Source organism: Pseudophryne corroboree, chromosome 11 (genome assembly GCF_028390025.1).
Source record: "Pseudophryne corroboree isolate aPseCor3 chromosome 11, aPseCor3.hap2, whole genome shotgun sequence".
NCBI classification, from domain to species: Eukaryota; Metazoa; Chordata; class Amphibia; order Anura; family Myobatrachidae; genus Pseudophryne; species Pseudophryne corroboree.
The window spans coordinates 157,752,424-157,772,295 of NC_086454.1; the positions used below are offsets into that span (position 1 = coordinate 157,752,424).

Sequence of the window (19,872 nt, forward strand, 5' to 3'; positions counted from 1 at the left end):
CTCCGTGAGTACCCCCCTTAAGCAATCTGACTAGATTGCTTAGAAATTAAGCATGGATCTCTCCGTGTGTATGCCCATAGCAATAGCCAGTGCCGGTTACAGATTGTGCCTGCATGCAAACATCGTGCCGAGTGGGGGGAGAGATGTGTGCCGAGTGGTCTGTGCTAGCTCGTTCAGCACACATCTCTTGGTGTGTACCCCTCTTTAGCTTGGCAGAGTATATTGAAACGAATGACAGGTCACTGGCATTAACGGGAATGTAACTGCAGAAACATAGATAAAGGAAAGTGGTGTATTTAGCTCGTGGGATAAACTATGTACTATGGATAAATAACATTTTAATTGGTGGCCACTGTAATAAAGAATTTAGGGGGAGAGGGTCAGCTCTTACCTCCAGTTCCCAAAATTTTTAGAAGCTCAAAGTCTTCCATCCCAACTTTGTCTTCATGTCCTGTCAGATTCACTGTTGTGTGAAAAAAAAAAAAGATGAGAATAATTTATACCTGAAAACAGACAATATGTTTCCCTCACAAAGCCTTCCATAAATCATAGAGGCTACCGTATCATTAACATAAATAAGCTGGCCACACAGGCTATTCAAGCTGATATCAGCCAACTGGCCCCATATTGGGCGTGCTTAGTCCCAAATGTATTTGGCTACCCTGATAAAAGGATGCCTATTGTCAGTCTGTGTCTGGTCACCTGCTACTATTTGAGCCACTCATTAAAAAAAACAGATGGACTTAACCATTTTGGCTACCCAAGTGTGGAAAGTCATGCCATCGCTCTGACCTGGGACTGAGCTGCAGCATCACCTGTGGGTGGCCATCTTACTTTTGAACACATGCGGCTAAATGTAATAACCGAGTTCCGAGGTGCAAGAATTTTGCGCAAGTCTGCCCGTTTTCTTAAAGCAGCAATCATTTACAAGGCAAAGTAGGGATAATGAAAGCGCCCCAAATCAGAAGTGCACTTTCTCACCCACAATGTTGCTCAGAAGAAAAAGGGAGGGGTAATAGCTTACCCCTAAAAAAGACAATAGTAAGGGAACTTCAAGTGCAAAGTAAATGAAGATGATCAAATATTATTATTATAAAAGTGTATCATTTCCTGACAAGTCTAACAGGCACCAAAAATATTACATAAAAATTACCTCCATATCATAAATTACCTCTGTCTCGGCACCACGCAAGGGTATAGACACAGATACAATCCGCTCAGATGTAAAACAACAGACTCACGTAAGTATACTTTTAGGTGTTCACAAATCACAGCGGTGCTGGTCGGATGCTATTGCTTGTCACACAAGACAAGTCAGGAAATTATACACTTTTATTATATTAATTTTTATAAAAAAAGGTTGGTTTTGCCTTGTAAATGATTGCTGCTTTAAAAAAAGGGTAGACTCACACAAAATTCCCGTACCTCCGGAACTCAGAGGCTATTACATTTAACCGATAGTTCCTGATGAATGCAACTTTGCCCTCACAAATCTATACAAGTAATGTAGTAACCAAAAATGTATTTTTCTAATTGGGTTTAGTGTTATTGTGGTCAGGTATTTGAAACTGGGATTTCTGTCACCCGGCCAATATGCCTATTACAAGATCTTCCATAAAGTGTATGCTGCAACTTTCACTCGTTTAGGTGATGCGCTCTTTATACAGTATACTGGGATCAGTACGAAATCCCTTAGGACGGGATCCCGGCGTTAGGCACCACACAGGGGGGGGGGTTATGGTTAGACACCTAGAAGGGGGGTTAGGGAAGAGTGCAGGGAGGGTTAGACTACTTATCGCCCCATGTCGGGATTCCGACTGTGGAGATGCCGCAGTCGGTCTCCATTTCAGGAATAGCAAAATGTATTAAGCACATGGTTTTGAGTTGTACGTAGCAGCGGTTCTGTGTGGCTTTTGCTGCAGTAACACTTGCGACTCATGCTAATGACACTACAAAGTCCTTCCCTGATGTACAGCCATGCATCCAAATATGCAAGAAATGAGACGGTGACTCTGAGCGCCATCGGTCGCATCATTGAAACTTGCAGCAACCCTATGCTAGATGCAGACTGTACGTTTGAGTGTGGCCTCCAATGTGAGTAACTAAATGGTAAATTTACTAAGAATTGTATTTTGCCCATATTTGACCAAGATCAGACACTGGTGAAATCGATCAGAAACGTGTGGCTTTTTTTTTGTTTAAACAAAAACACGTGAATTTACTGTGTTCCTGTGTTTTAGTCAATCATGTTTTCCGATGGTGTATGTTCTTGTGTCTGGCTTCCGTGTTTGCCGGTAGACACACACTCCCGTATATGAAGCCTTTACAGATCAGTGAGATATGTGTATGCAGTGCTTCTCTGTTTAAATGTGTAAAATGAGTTTTATGGTAAGAACTTACCTTTATTAAAACTCTTTCTGCGAGGTACACTGGGCTCCACAAGGATAGACATTGGGGTGTAGTGTAGGATCTTGATACGAAGCACCAACAGGCTCAAAAGCTTTGACCTTCTTCCCAAGATGCATAGCGTCGCCTCCTATATCACCCCGTCTCCATGCACAGGAGCTCAGTTTTGTTAACCAGCCCAATGCAGTAGCAAGCAAAAGAGACGACAACTGCCAGTTGCCACAAACACCACACTCTCCCGACAGGAGAAGTGTCAGCGGCTAATGTCATACCAACCCAAAGAAGCTAAGTGCGTCAGGGTGGGCGTCTTGTGGAGCCCAGTGTACCTCGCAGAAAGAGTTTTAACAAAGGTAAGTTCTTACCATAAAACTTGTTTTCTGCTGCCGGGTACACTGGGCTCCACAAGGATAGACAGCAGTTACTTATGGGAGGGGATGCACTGTAGCGGGCACAAGAACCCGGCGTCCAAAGGAAGCATCCTGGGAAGCGGCGGTATTGAAGGCATAGAACCTAATGAACGTGTTCACTGAGGACCACGTAGCCATCTTGCACAATTGTTCAAGGGTCGCACCACGGCGGGCCGCCCAAGAAGGTCCAACAGACCGAGTAGAATGGGGCATAATGTGAGCAGGAGCTAACAGACCAGCCCTCACATAAGCATGTGCAATCACCATTCTAATCCATCTGGCCAAAGTCTGCTTGTGAGCAGGCCAGCCCCGTTTGTGAAATCCAAACAGAATAAAGAGAGAATCAGATTTCCTAACAGAAGTAGTTCTCTTCATATAGATACGGAGAGCCCGTACCACATCCAAAGACCGCTCTTTGGGAGACAGATCAGGAAAAACAAGTGCCGGAACCACAATCTCCTGGGTAAGGTGGAACGAAGAAACCACCTTAGGTAACTAACCGGGACGAGTCCTAAGAACCGCCCGGTCACGGTGAAATATCAGATATGGGGAACTACAAGACAAGGCACCCAAATCAGACACTCTTTTAGCTGAAGCAATAGCCAGCAGAAACACCACCTTAAGGGAAAGCCACTTAAGATCAGCTGAACCAAGAGGTTCAAACGGAGACTCTTCTAACGCCTCCAAAACCACCTACAAGTTCCAAGGAGCCACAGGCGGGACATAGGGAGGTTGGATACGCAACACACCCTGAGTAAAGGTATGTACATCAGGTAAGGTCGCAATTTTTCTCTGAAACCACACCGACAAGGCAGATATTTGAACCTTGAGGGAGGTCAGACGCAGGCCTAAGTCCAGGCCCTGCTGAAGAAAGGCCAACAACTTGGCTATACTGAACTTGGAAGCGTCATAATCGTTAGATGCGCACCAAACACAGTAAGAACGCCAGACCCTATAGTAAATCCGAGCAAAAGCCGGTTTCCGGGCCCGCAACATAGTTTGAATGACCGCCTCAGAAAACCCTTTAGCCCTCAAGACGGAAGCTTCAAGAGCCACGCCGTCAAAGACAGCCGGGCTAGGTCCTGATAGACACAGGGGCCCTGAACGAGGAGGTCTGGGCGTTGTGGAAGTAGAATTGGACGCTCCGACGATAGGCCCTGCAGGTCTGAAAACCAGTGCCGTCTGGGCCACGCTGGAGCTATGAGAAGCAGAATTCCTCTTTCTTGCTTGAACTTCCGAATTACCCTGGGCAGGAGTGACACAGGAGGGAACACTTATGGCAGCCGAAACCTCCACGGCCCCGCCAGCGCATCCACGAATGCTGCTTGAGGATCCCTTGTCCTTGTACCGAAGACCGGAACCTTGTGATTGTGTCGAGACGCCATCAGATCTACGTCTGGAAGGCCCCACTTTTCCACTAGGAGTTGAAACACTTCTGGATGGAGGCCCCACTCGCCGGCATGCACATCCTGGCGAATGAGAAAGTCCGCTTCCCAAATCAGGACTTCCGGAATGAATATTACCGATATGGCCGGTAGATGGGGCTCCGCCCAATGTAGAATCCGTGAGACTTCCTTCATTGCCAAAAGGCTTCGAGTGCCGCCTTGATGATTTATGTAAGCCACTGTGGTGGCGTTGTCCGACTGCATTTGAACAGGACGGTTCTGAATTAAATGCTGGGCCAGGGTCAACGCATTGAAGACCGCCCGCAATTCCAGAATGTTGATCGAGAGGAGAGATTTCTCTTTGGTCCACAGACCCTGAAAGGAGTGTTGCTCCAGCACCGCTCCCCAACCTCTGAGACTGGCATCTGTCGTTAACAAGACCCAGTCGGATATCCAGAAGGGACGGCCCCTGTACAATAGTTGGTCCTGGAGCCACCAGTGCAGCGACAGACGGACTTCCGGAGTCAATGAGATCATGCGAGACCTGATCCGGTGGGGCAGGCCATCCCACTTGGCTAGAATCAGCCTCTGGAGGGGGCGAGAATGAATTTAAGCATACTCCACCATGTCGAATGCTGATACCATGAGGCCCAGCACCTGCATTGTCGAATGTATCGACACTTGCGGATGAGAAAGGAAGCAACGAATCTTGTCCTGAAGCTTTAGGACTTTCTCCTGAGATAAGAACAACCGCTGGTTGTGAGTGTCCAATAGCGCCCCCAGGTGCACCATGCTCTGCGCAGGGACCAGGGAGGATTTCTTCCAGTTGATGAGCCACCCGTGGGCTTGTAGAAACTGGACAGTCATATCCAGATGACGTAGGAGAATATCTGGGGAATTTGCCAGGATTAACAAGTCGTCCAGATACGGCAGTATCCTGACCCCTTGACGGCGGAGTACCACTGTCATCACCGCCATAACTTTGGTAAAGACTCGCGGAGCCGTAGTTAAACCAAAAAGTAACACCCGAAACTGGTAATGGAGCTTGCCAATCGCAAACCTCAGGTATTGCTGATGTGACACTGCTATAGGAATATGCAGGTAAGCATCCTGTATGTCCAGGGAGACCATGTAATCCCCAGGTTCCAAGGCCAGAACTATAGAGCGAAGGTTTTCCATACGTAACTTGGAAACTTTCACAAACCTGTTCAATGCCTTGAGATTGAGGATGGGCCGAGAGGACCCGTTCGGTTCCGGGACTAGAAACAGAGGAGAATAGTACCCCCAGCCCCTCTTAGCAAGAGACACCTGTACTACGATTCCTGTATCCAGGAGGGTCTGTACCACCGAATGTAGAGTATTTGCCTTTGTCTGGTCCAACGGGACATCTGTCAGGCAAAATCGATGAGGGGGACGGTTTTTGAAGGCTATGGCGTAACCTCGAGTGACGACTTCCCGTACCCAGGCATCTGAAGTGGTCTTCAACCATTCCTGGGTATACCCTAGAAGCCGGCCCCCCACCCTGGGATCCCCCAGGGGGAGGCCCGCCCCGTCATGCGGCAGGCTTATCCGTCTTGGACGCTGACAGACGGGCCGCCCAGGCTCTTTTGGGCTTCGGCTTACCAGGTTTGGAAGTGCGGGCCTGCTTGTTGTACGCCTGACCTTTTGCTTTAACTGAAGGACGAAAGGGGCGAAAGGAAGTACCTTTAGCCTTCGACACAGAAGGAGCGGTACTTGGCAGACAGGCAGTTTTGGCAGTAGCCAAGTCAGCCACTATCTTATTTAAGTCTTCCGCAAACAGAATATCTCCCTTGAAAGGGAGTACCTCCAGGGTTTTTCTAGAGTCCAGATCCACAGACCAGGATTTCAGCCACAATATCCGGCGAGCCAGGCCTGATGTAGTAGAGGCCTTGGCTGCTAGAATACCGGCATCAGAAGCCGCCTCTTTAATATAGTGAGAAGCTGTGATAATATATGACAAGCATTGTCTAGCATGGTCAGAAGAGATTTCAGCTTCCAACTCTAGGGCTCATGCTTCAATAGCCCCTGCAGTGTTGCTGCAATAGAGGGCCTTTGTGCAGCACCCGTGAGGGTGTAAATCGCTTTCAGACAACCCTCCACACTTTTATCCGTAGGCTCTTTTAGAGACGTGACGGTAGTGAAAGGCAGAGCTGAGGAAACCACCATCCTAGCCACATGTGAGTCTATTGGAGGAGGCGTTTCACAATTTTTAGACAGCTCTGGCGCGAGGGGATAGCGAGCCAGCATCTTCTTTGAGGTACAAACTTCTTTCCCGGGTTTCCCCAGGGTTCCTGACGTATCTCCACTAGGTGGTCAGTGAGGTAAAATAAGAATTTACTCACCGGTAATTCTATTTCTCGTAGTCCGTAGTGGATGCTGGGGACTCCGTAAGGACCATGGGGAATATCGGCTCCGCAGGAGACTGGGCACAACTATAAAGAAAGCTTTAGACTACTGGTGTGCACTGGCTCCTCCCACTATGACCCTCCTCCAGACCTCAGTTAGGATACTGTGCCCGGAAGAGCTGACACAATAAGGAAGGATTTTGAATCCCGGGTAAGACTCATACCAGCCACACCAATCACACCGTATAACTCGTGATACAATACCCAGTTAACAGTATGATAACAACTGAGCCTCTCAACAGATGGCTCAACAATAACCCTTTAGTTAAGCAATAACTATATACAAGTATTGCAGACAATCATCACTTGGGATGGGCGCCCAGCATCCACTACGGACTACGAGAAATAGAATTACCGGTGAGTAAATTCTTATTTTCTCTAACGTCCTAAGTGGATGCTGGGGACTCCGTAAGGACCATGGGGATTATACCAAAGCTCCCAAACGGGCGGGAGAGTGCGGATGACTCTGCAGCACCGAATGGGCAAACTCTAGGTCCTCCTCAGCCAGGGTGTCAAACTTGTAGAATTTAGCAAACGTGTTTGACCCCGACCAAGTAGCTGCTCGGCAAAGTTGAAGAGCCGAGACCCCTCGGGCAGCCGCCCAAGAAGAGCCCACCTTCCTTGTGGAATGGGCTTTCACCGATTTAGGATGCGGCAGTCCAGCCGCAGAATGTGCAAGCTGAATCATACTACAGATCCAGCGAGCAATAGTCTGCTTTGAAGCAGGTGCACCCAACTTGTTGGGCGCATACAGGATAAAGAGCGAGTCAGTCTTTCTGACTCCAGCTGTCCTGGAAACATAGATTTTCAGGGTCCTGACTACGTCCAACAACTTGGAAGCCTCCAAGTCATTTGTAGCCGCAGGCACCACGATAGGTTGGTTCAGATGAAACGCTGATACCACTTTGGGGAGAAACTGGGGACGAGTCCTCAATTCTGCCCTATCCATATGGAAAATCAGATAAGGGCTTTTACATGACAAAGCCGCCAATTCTGATACACGCCTGGCCGAAGCTAAGGCCAACAACATGACCACTTTCCACGTGAGATATTTCAAATCCACGGTTTTCAGTGGCTCAAACCAATGTGACTTTAGGAAATCCAACACCACGTTGAGATCCCAAGGTACCACTGGAGGCACAAAAGGGGGCTGAATATGCAGCACTCCCTTAACAAAAGTCTGAACTTCAGGTAGTGAAGCCAGTTCTCTCTGGAAGAAAATCGATAGAGCCGAAATCTGGACCTTAATGGAACCCAATTTAAGGCCCATAGTCACCCCTGACTGTAGGAAGTGCAGGAAACGGCCCAGCTGAAATTCCTCCGTTGGGGCCTTCCTGGCCTCACACCACGCAACATATTTTCGCCATATGCGGTGATAATGGTTTGCGGTTACTTCTTTCCTAGCTTTAATCAGCGTAGGAATGACTTCCTCCGGAATGCCCTTTTCCTTCAGGATCCGATGTTCAACCGCCATGCCGTCAAACGCAGCCGCGGTAAGCCTTGGAACAGACAGGGCCCCTGCTGCAGCAGGTCTTGTCTGAGCGGTAGAGGCCATGGGTCCTCTGAGATCATTTCTTGAAGTTCCGGGTACCAAGCTCTTCTTGGCCAATCCGGAACAATGAGTATAGTTCTTACTCCTCTTCTCCTTATTATCCTCAGTACCTTTGGTATGAGAGGAAGAGGAGGGAACACATAAACCGACCGGTACACCCACGGTGTCACTAGAGCGTCCACAGCTATCGCCTGCGGGTCCCTTGACCTAACGCAGTACTTTTCTAGCTTTTTGTTGAGGCGGGACGCCATCATGTCCACCTGTGGCCTTTCCCAACGGTTTACAATCATTTGAAAGACTTCTGGATGAAGTCCCCACTCTCCCGGGTGGAGGTCGTGCCTGCTGAGGAAGTCTGCTTCCCAGTTGTCCACTCCCGGAATGAACACTGCTGACAGTGCTAACACGTGATTTTCCGCCCATCTGAGAATCCTTGTGGCTTCTGCCATTGCCGTCCTGCTTCTCGTGCCGCCCTGTCGGTTTACATGGGCGACCGCCGTGATGTTGTCTGACTGGATCAGTACCGGCTGGTTTTGAAGCAGGGTTTTTGCCTGACTTAGAGCATTGTAAATGGCCCTCAGTTCCAGAATATTTATGTGCAGGAAAGTCTCCTGACTTGACCATAGTCCTTGGAAGTTTCTTCCCAGTGTGACTGCCCCCCAGCCTCGAAGGCTGGCATCCGTGGTCACCAGGACCCAGTCCTGTATGCCGAATCTGCGGCCCTCTTGAAGATGAGCACTCTGCAGCCACCACAGCAGAGACACCCTTGTCCTTGGAGACAGGGTTATCAGCCGATGCATCTGAAGATGCGACCCGGACCACTTGTCCAACAGGTCCCACTGAAAGGTTCTTGCATGAAACCTGCCGAATGGAATTGCTTCGTAGGAAGCTACCATCTTTCCCAGGATCCGCGTGCAGTGATGCACCGACACCTGTTTTGGTTTCAGGAGGCCTCTGACTAGAGATGACAGCTCCTTGGCCTTCTCCTCCGGGAGAAACACTTTTTTCTGTTCTGTGTCCAGAACCATCCCCAGGAACAGTAGACGTGTCGTAGGGACCAGCTGTGACTTTGGAATGTTTAGAATCCAGCCGTGCTGTTGTAGCACCTCCCGAGATAGTGCTACCCCGACCAACAACTGCTCTCTGGACCTCGCCTTTATCAGGAGATCGTACAAGTACGGGATAATTAAAACTCCCTTCTTTCGAAGGAGTATCATCATTTCGGCCATTACCTTGGTAAAGACCCTCGGAGCCGTGGATAGACCGAACGGCAACGTCTGGAATTGGTAATGACAATCCTGTACCACAAATCTGAGGTACTCCTGGTGAGGATGGTAAATGGGGACATGCAGGTAAGCATCCTTGATGTCCAGTGATACCATGTAATCCCCCTCGTCCAGGCTTGCAATAACCGCCCTGAGCGATTCCATCTTGAACTTGAATTTTGTTATATATGTGTTCAAGGATTTCAAATTTAAAATGGGTCTCACCGAACCGTCCGGTTTCGGTACCACAAACATTGTGGAATAGTAACCCCGTCCTTGTTGAAGTAGGGGTACCTTTACTATCACCTGTTGTGAATACAGCTTGTGAATTGCCTGTAACACTGCCTCCCTGCCTGAGGGAGTGGTTGGCAAGGCAGATTTGAGGAAACGGCGGGGGGGAGACGTCTCGAATTCCAGCTTGTACCCCTGAGATACTATCTGAAAAATCCAGGGATCCACTCGTGAGCGAGCCCACTGATTGCTGAAATATTTGAGACGGGCCCCCACCGTACCTGGCTCCGCCTGTGGAGCCCCAGCGTCATGCTGTGGACTTAGAGGAAGCGGGGGAGGACTTTTGCTCCTGGGAACTGGGTGTATGCTGCAGTTTTTTTCCCCTACCTCTGCCTCTGGGCAGAAAGGACGCGACTTTAACCCGCTTGCCCCTATTGGGCCGAAAGGACTGTACCTGATAATACGGTGCTTTCTTTGGCTGTGAGGGAACATGGGGTAAAAATGTAGACTTCCCAGCTGTTGCTGTGGAAACGAGGTCCGAGAGACCATCCCCGAACAACTCCTCACCCTTATAAGGCAGAACTTCCATGTGCCTTTTGGAATCTGCATCACCTGTCCACTGCCGAGTCCATAACCCTCTCCTGGCAGAAATGGACATTGCACTAATTTTTGATGCCAGCCGGCAAATATCCCTCTGTGCATCCCTCATGTATAAAAGTGCGTCTTTTATATGCTCAACGGTTAGCAATATAGTGTCCCTGTCTAGGGTATCAATATTTTCTGACAGGGAATCTGACCATGCAGCTGCAGCACTGCACATCCATGCTGAAGCAATAGCTGGTCTCAGTATAACACCTGTGTGTGTATATATAGATTTCAGGATAGCCTCCTGCTTTCTATCAGCAGATTCCTTCAGGGCGGCCGTATCCGGAGACGGTAGTGCCACCTTCTTTGACAAGCGTGTGAGCGCTTTATCCACTCTAGGGGATGTTTCCCAACGTGACCTATCCTCTGGCGGGAAAGGGTACGCCATTAGTAACCTCTTAGAAATTACCAGCTTCTTATCAGGGGAAGCCCACGCTTCTTCACACACTTCATTTAACTCCTCAGATGGAGGAAAAGCTACTGGTAGTTTTTTCTCTCCAAACATAATACCCTTTTTTGTGGTACCGGGGGTAACATCAGAAATGTGCAACACATTTTTCATTGCCTCAACTTATGTAACGTGTGGCCCTACTGGAAGTTACATTAGTCTCATCGTCGTCGACACTGGAGTCAGTATCCGTGTCGACATCTGTGTCTGCCATCTGAGGTAGCGGGCGTTTTAGAGCCCCTGATGGCTTTTGAGACGCCTGGGCAGGCACAGGCTGAGAAGCCGGCTGTCCCACATTTGGTATGTCGTCAAACCTTTTATGCAAGGAGGCGACACTGTCACGTAATTCCTTCCACAGCACCATCCACTCAGGTGTCGACCCCGCAGGGGGTGACATCACATTTACAGGCATCTGCTCCGCCTCCACATAAGCCTCCTCATAAAACATGTCGACACAGCCGTACCGACACACCGCACACACACAGGGAATGCTCTGACAGAGGACAGGACCCCACAAAGCCCTTTGGGGAGACAGAGAGAGAGTATGCCAGCACACACCAGAGCGCTATATAACACAGGGATCCCACTATAAATAAGTGTTTTCCCTTATAGCTGCTTTTTAAGTTCTCAAAATCACACGATCCTTGTAATTATGTTATTTAGTATGTTATTTAGCAAGTTTAATGATTATGCAAATACCTATTGTGTCCTGAACAAATATGGTTTCAGACAATAATAGTGCTTTATGCACTATACTCTACTGCTTTGAAGTTGCATAAATAAATGTAACATGTCATATTCCTCATAAACTCACTTTATGGTGATGTGACCTGCATTTCCTAACACCTGTATCCAATTTCCAATTGAGACATATAACTATCCAATATATACTAGTAGAACTCTAGCCCGTAGGTATGCGCAGCGGTACACAGGCGCATCCCTCTCTGTCTCTTAGAACTCAGAGACATAATGCTGCAATATCGCGGCAGAATCCCGTGTGCACATGCGCGCCAGCCGTGGACGCGCATGCGCTATGGAAACCTGAACCTGTAGTTCTTACTTGTAGTTTCAACACACGGCGACAACAGTATCACGATATTTGAAATCCCGCACATGCGCAGTAGCGCTACACGCGCTGCAGACGAGCGCGATTCCATGTGACAGTTTAACTCATTCAATAGTCAATAAAAGGTGTGGGGACGCAGAGCAGGCCACCATTAACCCCTGAGGAAGTCCCAGAGATGAACTAACGGACGAAACGCGTTGGGCAACTACCGGCACTCCGCTCCTATCTGAGGAAATAACAGATAAGCTTATATGCATTTTTAAATTGTACGAGTCCATCTATATGTTTTTTCTGTCGCTTTATGTATTATTAAAATGTTTTTTAAATAATACTACACTATCAGAGGCCTTTCCTTCCCGCATGGGACTTTTTTTAAGGTACATAAGTCTGATGACGGAATGACGGCAGCATCATTTAATTTAGTGCAACTTTATATGTAAGTGCTTTATTTTAAACATATCCCTCCTCTGAATTACTGTGCTATACGGTGTTGCACTCTTAATGAATGGTATCTAAGCACATTACCTAAGGAAAAAGGGTGTTAGCACACTGCCAGTAATATATTCGCATTTTTTATTCATATATACGGTATATATTTTTACCAAGCACTTCTAGCACTTTTTTGCACGTATTCACTTTATTGAAAAATTTTGCACAAAGCAGCACTGAGTCACTTTTTAAGAGCAATGCACTGATACATTGTCTTGCATATACGTACAAACTCCACACCAATACCTGGACGGATGGGAACGGAGAGTCAGTACGAGTAAGGAACATCCTGATGCAAAGACACCTTATATGAGGCGACTGTTCTACGTATGTCTGGTACGCATATTTTAATTGTCATCTAAGGATTTGCAACGTATTATTCACGAACACTGAAGGCGCAACTGATTTACCACTAGAACAATATATATATATATATATATATATATATATATATCCTGCGCCTAAATTTAGTGCCCCCCCCTCTCTTTTTTACCCTTCTGTAGCTTGCAGACTGCAGGGGAGAGCCAGGGAGCTTCCTTCCAGCGGAGCTGTGAGGGAAAAATGGCGCCAGTGTGCTGAGGGAGATGGCCCCGCCCCTTTTCCGGCGGACTTCTCCCGCTTTTTCTGGAATACTGGCAGGGGTATTTTTACATCTATATAGCCTCTAGGACTATATATGATGTAGATTTGCCAGCCAAGGTATCATATATTGCCCTCAGGGCGCCCCCCCCCAGCGCCTTGCACCCATCAGTGACCGGAGTGTGAGGTGTACATGAGGAGCAATGGCGCACAGCTGCAGTGCTGTGCGCTACCTTGGTGAAGACCGAAGTCTTCTGCCGCCAATTTTCCGGACCTCTTCATGCTTCTGGCTCTGTAAGGGGGGCGGCGGCGCGGCTCCGGGAACGAACACCAAGGTCGGGTCCTGCGGTCGATCCCTCTGGAGCTAATGGTGTCCAGTAGCCTAAGAAGCCCAAACTACCACCTGTTAGGTAGGTTCGCTTCTTCTCCCCTTAGTCCCTCGCTGCAGTGAGTCTGTTGCCAGCAGATCTCACTGTAAAATAAAAAACCTAAATATACTTTCTTTCTAGGAGCTCAGGAGAGCCCCTAGTGTGCATCCAGCTCAGCCGGGCACAAGATACTAACTGAGGTCTGGAGGAGGGTCATAGTGGGAGGAGCCAGTGCACACCAGTAGTCTAAAGCTTTCTTTATAGTTGTGCCAAGTCTCCTGCGGAGCCGCTATTCCCCATGGTCCTTACGGAGTCCCCAGCATCCACTTAGGACGTTAGAGAAAACTTGTTTAACCACCTTCTGACGCTTGAACCTACTGTATCTGGTTTCTTAGGAGGGACGGATGGCTCGGGATCATCCGTAATCTGTAAAATCAACTTAATAGCCTCCAAAAGATCAGGAACATCCACATGTGAACTACCCTCCCCATCAGCAGTATCTGTGTCAGAATCTGTGGGGTCAGTGTAAGAGCCATCTTCATCAGACGAGGTGTCAGTGACAGCAGTGGATTGTGAGGAGATAAGAGCTCGCTTAGAGGACCCCTTGGTCTTAGGCGAGCGAGGGTCAGACTTTTTAGTAGTCAAGGACTGGTTCAACTTCTTCAATTGAGAAGACAAATTATCCGCCCACGGCGGGTTAGCTGCGGGACCACATGCGGTTGCACCGGCATAGGAGGTCCCATAGGGGGTTAGTATAGTAACTAGCGTATGTAGAAGCGTGGAGAAAGTAGCCCACGGTGGGTCATTATGTACCCCCATTGCTACAATCCCACTGGGGGGCCAGGAGCCCCCAGAACCAGAGCCCACAGCTGCTATATTTTCCTCATAGATATCTGTAGCTTCAGCAACACCGGCAGTGTGTTCAGCCACAGAACCATTACCCTCAGAAGCAGACATGATATAACTTGCAGTATCAGGTAACACAGTACAATTGGCAGCAGCACAATACCTCTTACCCAAACCCCTGCGCAGTGTAGTCAGCACAAGCAGAGATAAAGGAGAGATATGGTGACTAAATCATAGAGAAAAAATAAGAATTTACTTACCGATAATTCTATTTCTCGGAGTCCGTAGTGGATGCTGGGGTTCCTGAAAGGACCATGGGGAATAGCGGCTCCGCAGGAGACAGGGCACAAAAGTAAAGCTTTCCGATCAGGTGGTGTGCACTGGCTCCTCCCCCTATGACCCTCCTCCAAGCCAGTTAGGTACTGTGCCCGGACGAGCGTACACAATAAGGGAGGAATTTTGAATCCCGGGTAAGACTCATACCAGCCACACCAATCACACCGTACAACTTGTGATCTAAACCCAGTTAACAGTATGATAACAGCGGAGCCTCTGAAAAGATGGCTCACAACAATAATAACCCGATTTTTGTAACTATGTACAAGTATTGCAGATAATCCGCACTTGGGATGGGCGCCCAGCATCCACTACGGACTCCGAGAAATAGAATTATCGGTAAGTAAATTCTTATTTTCTCTATCGTCCTAGTGGATGCTGGGGTTCCTGAAAGGACCATGGGGATTATACCAAAGCTCCCAAACGGGCGGGAGAGTGCGGATGACTCTGCAGCACCGAATGAGAGAACTCCAGGTCCTCCTTAGCCAGGGTATCAAATTTGTAGAATTTAGCAAACGTGTTTGCCCCTGACCAAGTAGCTGCTCGGCAAAGTTGTAAAGCCGAGACCCCTCGGGCATCCGCCCAAGATGAGCCCACCTTCCTTGTGGAATGGGCATTTACATATTTTGGCTGTGGCAGGCCTGCCACAGAATGTGCAAGCTGAATTGTATTACACATCCAACTAGCAATAGTCTGCTTAGAAGCAAGAGCACCCAGTTTGTTGGGTGCATACAGGATAACAGCAAGTCAGTTTTCCTGACTCCAGCCGTCCTGGAACATATTTTCAGGGCCCTGACAACATCTAGCAACTTGGAGTCCTCCAAGTCCCTAGTAGGTGCAAGGCACCACAATAAGCTGGTTCAGGTGAAACACTGACACCACCTTAGGGAGAGAACTGGGGACGAGTCCGCAGCTCTGCCCTGTCCGAATGGACAAACAGATATGGGCTTTTTTGAGAAAAAACCACCAATTTGACACTCGCCTGGTCCAGGCCAGGGCCAAGAGCATGGTCACTTTTCATGTGAGATGCTTCAAATCCACAGATTTGACTGGTTTTAAACCAATGTGATTTGAGGAATCCCAGAACTACGTTGAGATCCCACAGTGCCACTGGAGGCACAAAAGGGGGTTGTATATGCAATACTCCCTTGACAAACTTCTGGACTTCAGGAACTGAAGCCAATTCTTCTGGAAGAAAATCGACAGGGCCGAAATTTGAACCTTAATGGACCCCAATTTGAGGCCCATAGACACTCCTGTTTGCAGGAAATGCAGGAAACGACCGAGTTGAAATTTCTTTGTGGGGCCTTCCTGGCCTCACACCACGCAACATATTTTCGCCACATGTGGTGATAATGTTGTGCGGTCACCTCCTTTCTGGCTTTGACCAGGGTAGGAATGACCTCTTCCGGAATGCCTTTTTCCCTTAGGATCCGGCTTTCCACCGCCATGCCGACAAACGCAGCTGCGGTAAGTCTTGGAACAGACATGGTACTTGCTGAAGCAAGTCCCTTCTTAGCGGCAGAGGCCATAAGACCTCTGTAAGCATCTCTTGAAGTTCCGGGTACCAAGTCCTTCTTGGCCAATCCGGAGCCATGAGTATAGTTCTTACTCCTCTACGTCTTATAATTCTCAGCACCTTAGGTATGAGAAGCAGAGGAGGGAACACATACACCGACTGGTACACCCACGGTGTTACCAAAACGTCCACAGCTATTGCCTGAGGGTCTCTTGACCTGGCGCAATACCTGTCCCGTTTTTTGTTCAGACGGGACGCCATCATGTCCACCTTTGGTATTTCCCAACGGTTTACAATCATGTGGAAAAAACTTCCCGATGAAGTTTCCACTCTCCCGGGTGGAGGTCGTGCCTGCTGAGGAAGTCTGCTTCCCAGTTTCCATTCCCGGGATGAAACACTGCTGACAGTGCTATCACATGATTTTCCGCCCAGCGAAAAGTCTTTTCAGTGTTTGCCATTGCCCTCCTGCTTCTTGTGTCGCCCTGTCTGTTTACGTGGGCGACTGCCGTGATGTTTTTCCCACTGGATCAATACCGGCTGACCTTGAAGCAGAGGTCTTGCTAAGCTTAGAGCATTATAAGTTTACCCTTAGCTCCAGTATATTTATGTGGAGAAAAGTCTCCAGACTTGATCACACTCCCTGGAAATTTTTTCCTTGTGTGACTGCTCCCCAGCCTCTCGGGCTGGGCTCCGTGGTCACCAGCATCCAATCCTGAATGCCGAATCTGCGGCCCTCTAGAAGATGAGCACTCTATAACCACCACAGGAGAGACACCCTTGTCCTTGGATATAGGGTTATCCGCTGATGCATCTGAAGATGCGATCCGGACCATTTGTCCAGCAGATCCCACTGAAAAGTTCTTGCGTGAAATCTGCCGAATGGAATTGCTTCGTAGGAAGCCACCATTTTTACCAGGACCCTTGTGCAATGATGCACTGTTTTTAGGAGGTTCCTGACTAGCTCGGATAACTCCCTGGCTTTCTCTTCCGGGAGAAACACCTTTTTCTGGACTGTGTCCAGAATCATCCCTAGGCACAGCAGACGTGTCGTCGGGATCAGCTGCGATTTTGGAATATTTAGAATCCACCCGTGCTGTTGTAGCAGTATCCGAGATAGTGCTACTCCGACCTCCAACTGTTCCCTGGACTATGCCCTTATCAGGGGATCGTCCAAGTAAGGGATAATTAAGACGCCTTTTCTTCGAAGAAGAATCATCATTTCGGCCATTACCTTGGTAAAGACCCGGGGTGCCGTGGACAATCCAAACGGCAGCGTCTGAAACTGATAGTGACAGTTCTGCACCACGAACCTGAGGTACCCTTAGTGAGAAGGGCAAATTTGGGACATAGAGGTAAGCATCCCTGATGTCCCGGGACACTATATAGTCCCCTTCTTCCTGGTTCGTTATCACTGCTCTGAGTGACTCCATCTTGATTTGAACCTTTGTAAGTGTTCAAAAAAATTTTTAGAATAAGTCTCACCTAGCCTTCTGGCTTCAGTACCACAATATAGTGTGGAATAATACCCCTTTTCTTGTAGTAGGAGGGGTAATTTAATTATCACCTGCTGGGAATACAGCTTGTGAATTTTTTCCCATACTGCCTCCTTGTCGGAGGGAGACCTTGGTAAAGCAGACTTCAGGAGCCTGCGAAGGGGAAACGTCTCGACATTCCAATCTGTACCCCTGGGATACTACTTGTAGGATCCAGGGGTCCTGTACGGTCTCAGCGCCATGCTGAGAACTTGTCAGAAGCGGTGGAACGCTTCTGTTCCTGGGAATGGGCTGCCTGCTGCAGTCTTCTTCCCTTTCCTCTATCCCTGGGCAGATATGATCTTATAGGGACGAAAGGACTGAGGCTGAAAAGACGGTGTCTTTTTCTGCAGAGATGTGACTTAGGGTAAAAACGGCGGATTTTCCAGCAGTTGCCGTGGCCACCAGGTCCCATGGACCGACCCCAAATAACTCCTCTTCCTTTATACGGCAATACACCTTTGTGCCGTTTGGAATCTGCATCACCTGACCACTGTCGTGTCCATAACATCTTCTGGCAGATATGGACATCGCATTTACTCTTGATGCCAGAGTGCAAATATCCCTCTGTGCATCTCGCATATATAGAAATGCATCCTTTAAATGCTCTATAGTCAATAAAATACTGTCCCTGTCAAGGGTATCAATATTTTTAGTCAGGGAATCCGACCAAGCCACCCCCGCTCTGCACATCCAGGCTGAGGCGATCGCTGGTCGCAGTATAACACCAGTATGTGTGTATATACTTTTTATGATATTTTCCAGCCTCCTGTCAGCTGGTCCTTGAGGACGGCCCTATCTATAGACGGTACCGCCACTTGTTTTGATAAGCGTGTGAGCGCCTTATCCACCCTAAGGGGTGTTTCCCAACGCGCCCTAACTTCTGGCGGGAAAGGGTATACCGCCCATAATTTTCTATCGGGGGGAACCCACGCATCATCACACACTTTATTTAATTTATCTGATTCAGGAAAAACTACGGTAGTTTTTTCACATCCCACATAATACCCTCTTTTGTGGTACTTGTAGTATCAGAAATATGTAACACCTCCTTCATTGCCTTTAACGTGTGGCCCTAATAAGGAATACGTTTGTTTATTCACCGTCGACACTGGATTCAGTGTCCGTGTCTGTGTCTGTGTCGACCGACTAAAGTAAACGGGCGTTTTAAAAACCCCTGACGGTGTTTCTGAGACGTCTGGACCGGTACTAATTGTTTATCGGCCGTCTCATGTCGTCAACCGACCTTGCAGCGTGTTGACATTATCACGTAATTCCCTAAATAAGCCATCCATTCCGGTGTCGACTCCCTAGAGAGTGACATCACCATTACAGGCAATTGCTCCGCCTCCTCACCAACATCGTCCTCATACATGTCGACACACACGTACCGACACACAGCACACACACAGGGAATGCTCTGATAGAGGACAGGACCCACTAGCCCTTTGGAGAGACAGAGGGAGAGTTTACCAGCACACACCAAAAACGCTATAATTATATAGGGACAACCTTATATAAGTGTTTTCCCTTATAGCATCTTTTTTATATATTTCTAACGCCAATTTAGTGCCCCCCCTCTCTGTTTTAACCCTGTTTCTGTAGTGCAGTGCAGGGGAGAGCCTGGGAGCCTTCCCTCCAGCCTTTCTGTGAGGGAAAATGGCGCTGTGTGCTGAGGAGATAGGCCCCGCCCCTTTTTCGGCGGCCTCGTCTCCCGCTCTTAACGGATTCTGGCAGGGGTTAAATATCTCCATATAGCCTCCGGAGGCTATATGTGAGGTATTTTTAGCCAAAATAGGTATTCATTTGCCTCCCAGGGCGCCCCCCTCCCAGCGCCCTGCACCCTCAGTGACTGCCGTGTGAAGTGTGCTGAGAGGAAAATGGCGCACAGCTGCAGTGCTGTGCGCTACCTTTAGAAGACTGAGGAGTCTTCTGCCGCCGATTCTGGACCTCTTCTTACTTCAGCATCTGCAAGGGGGCCGGCGGCAAGGCTCCGGTGACCATCCAGGCTGTACCTGTGATCGTCCCTCTGGAGCTGATGTCCAGTAGCCAAGAAGCCAATCCATCCTGCACGCAGGTGAGTTCACTTCTTCTCCCCTAAGTCCCTCGTTGCAGTGATCCTGTTGCCAGCAGGACTCACTGTAAAATAAAAAACCTAAGCTAAACTTTTCTAAGCAGCTCTTTAGGAGAGCCACCTAGATTGCACCCTTCTCGGCCGGGCACAAAAATCTAACTGGCTTGGAGGAGGGTCATAGGGGGAGGAGCCAGTGCACACCACCTGATCGGAAAGCTTTACTTTTGTGCCCTGTCTCCTGCGGAGCCGCTATTCCCCATGGTCCTTTCAGGAACCCCAGCATCCACTAGGACGATAGAGA

At 48.5% G+C, this 19,872-nt stretch overlaps 1 protein-coding gene across 1 annotated transcript in view; it reads right to left on the reverse strand.

Moving 5' to 3' along the window:
• The window catches only part of RPS6KA4 (ribosomal protein S6 kinase A4), a 170,412-nt gene that overhangs the window by 98,818 nt on the left and 51,722 nt on the right, over positions 1-19,872 (reverse strand). The window contains exon 2 of the mRNA XM_063945014.1: positions 392-463. Within this exon, the coding sequence (XP_063801084.1) occupies positions 392-463 (72 nt within the window). The remainder of the gene's footprint in view (positions 1-391; positions 464-19,872) is intronic.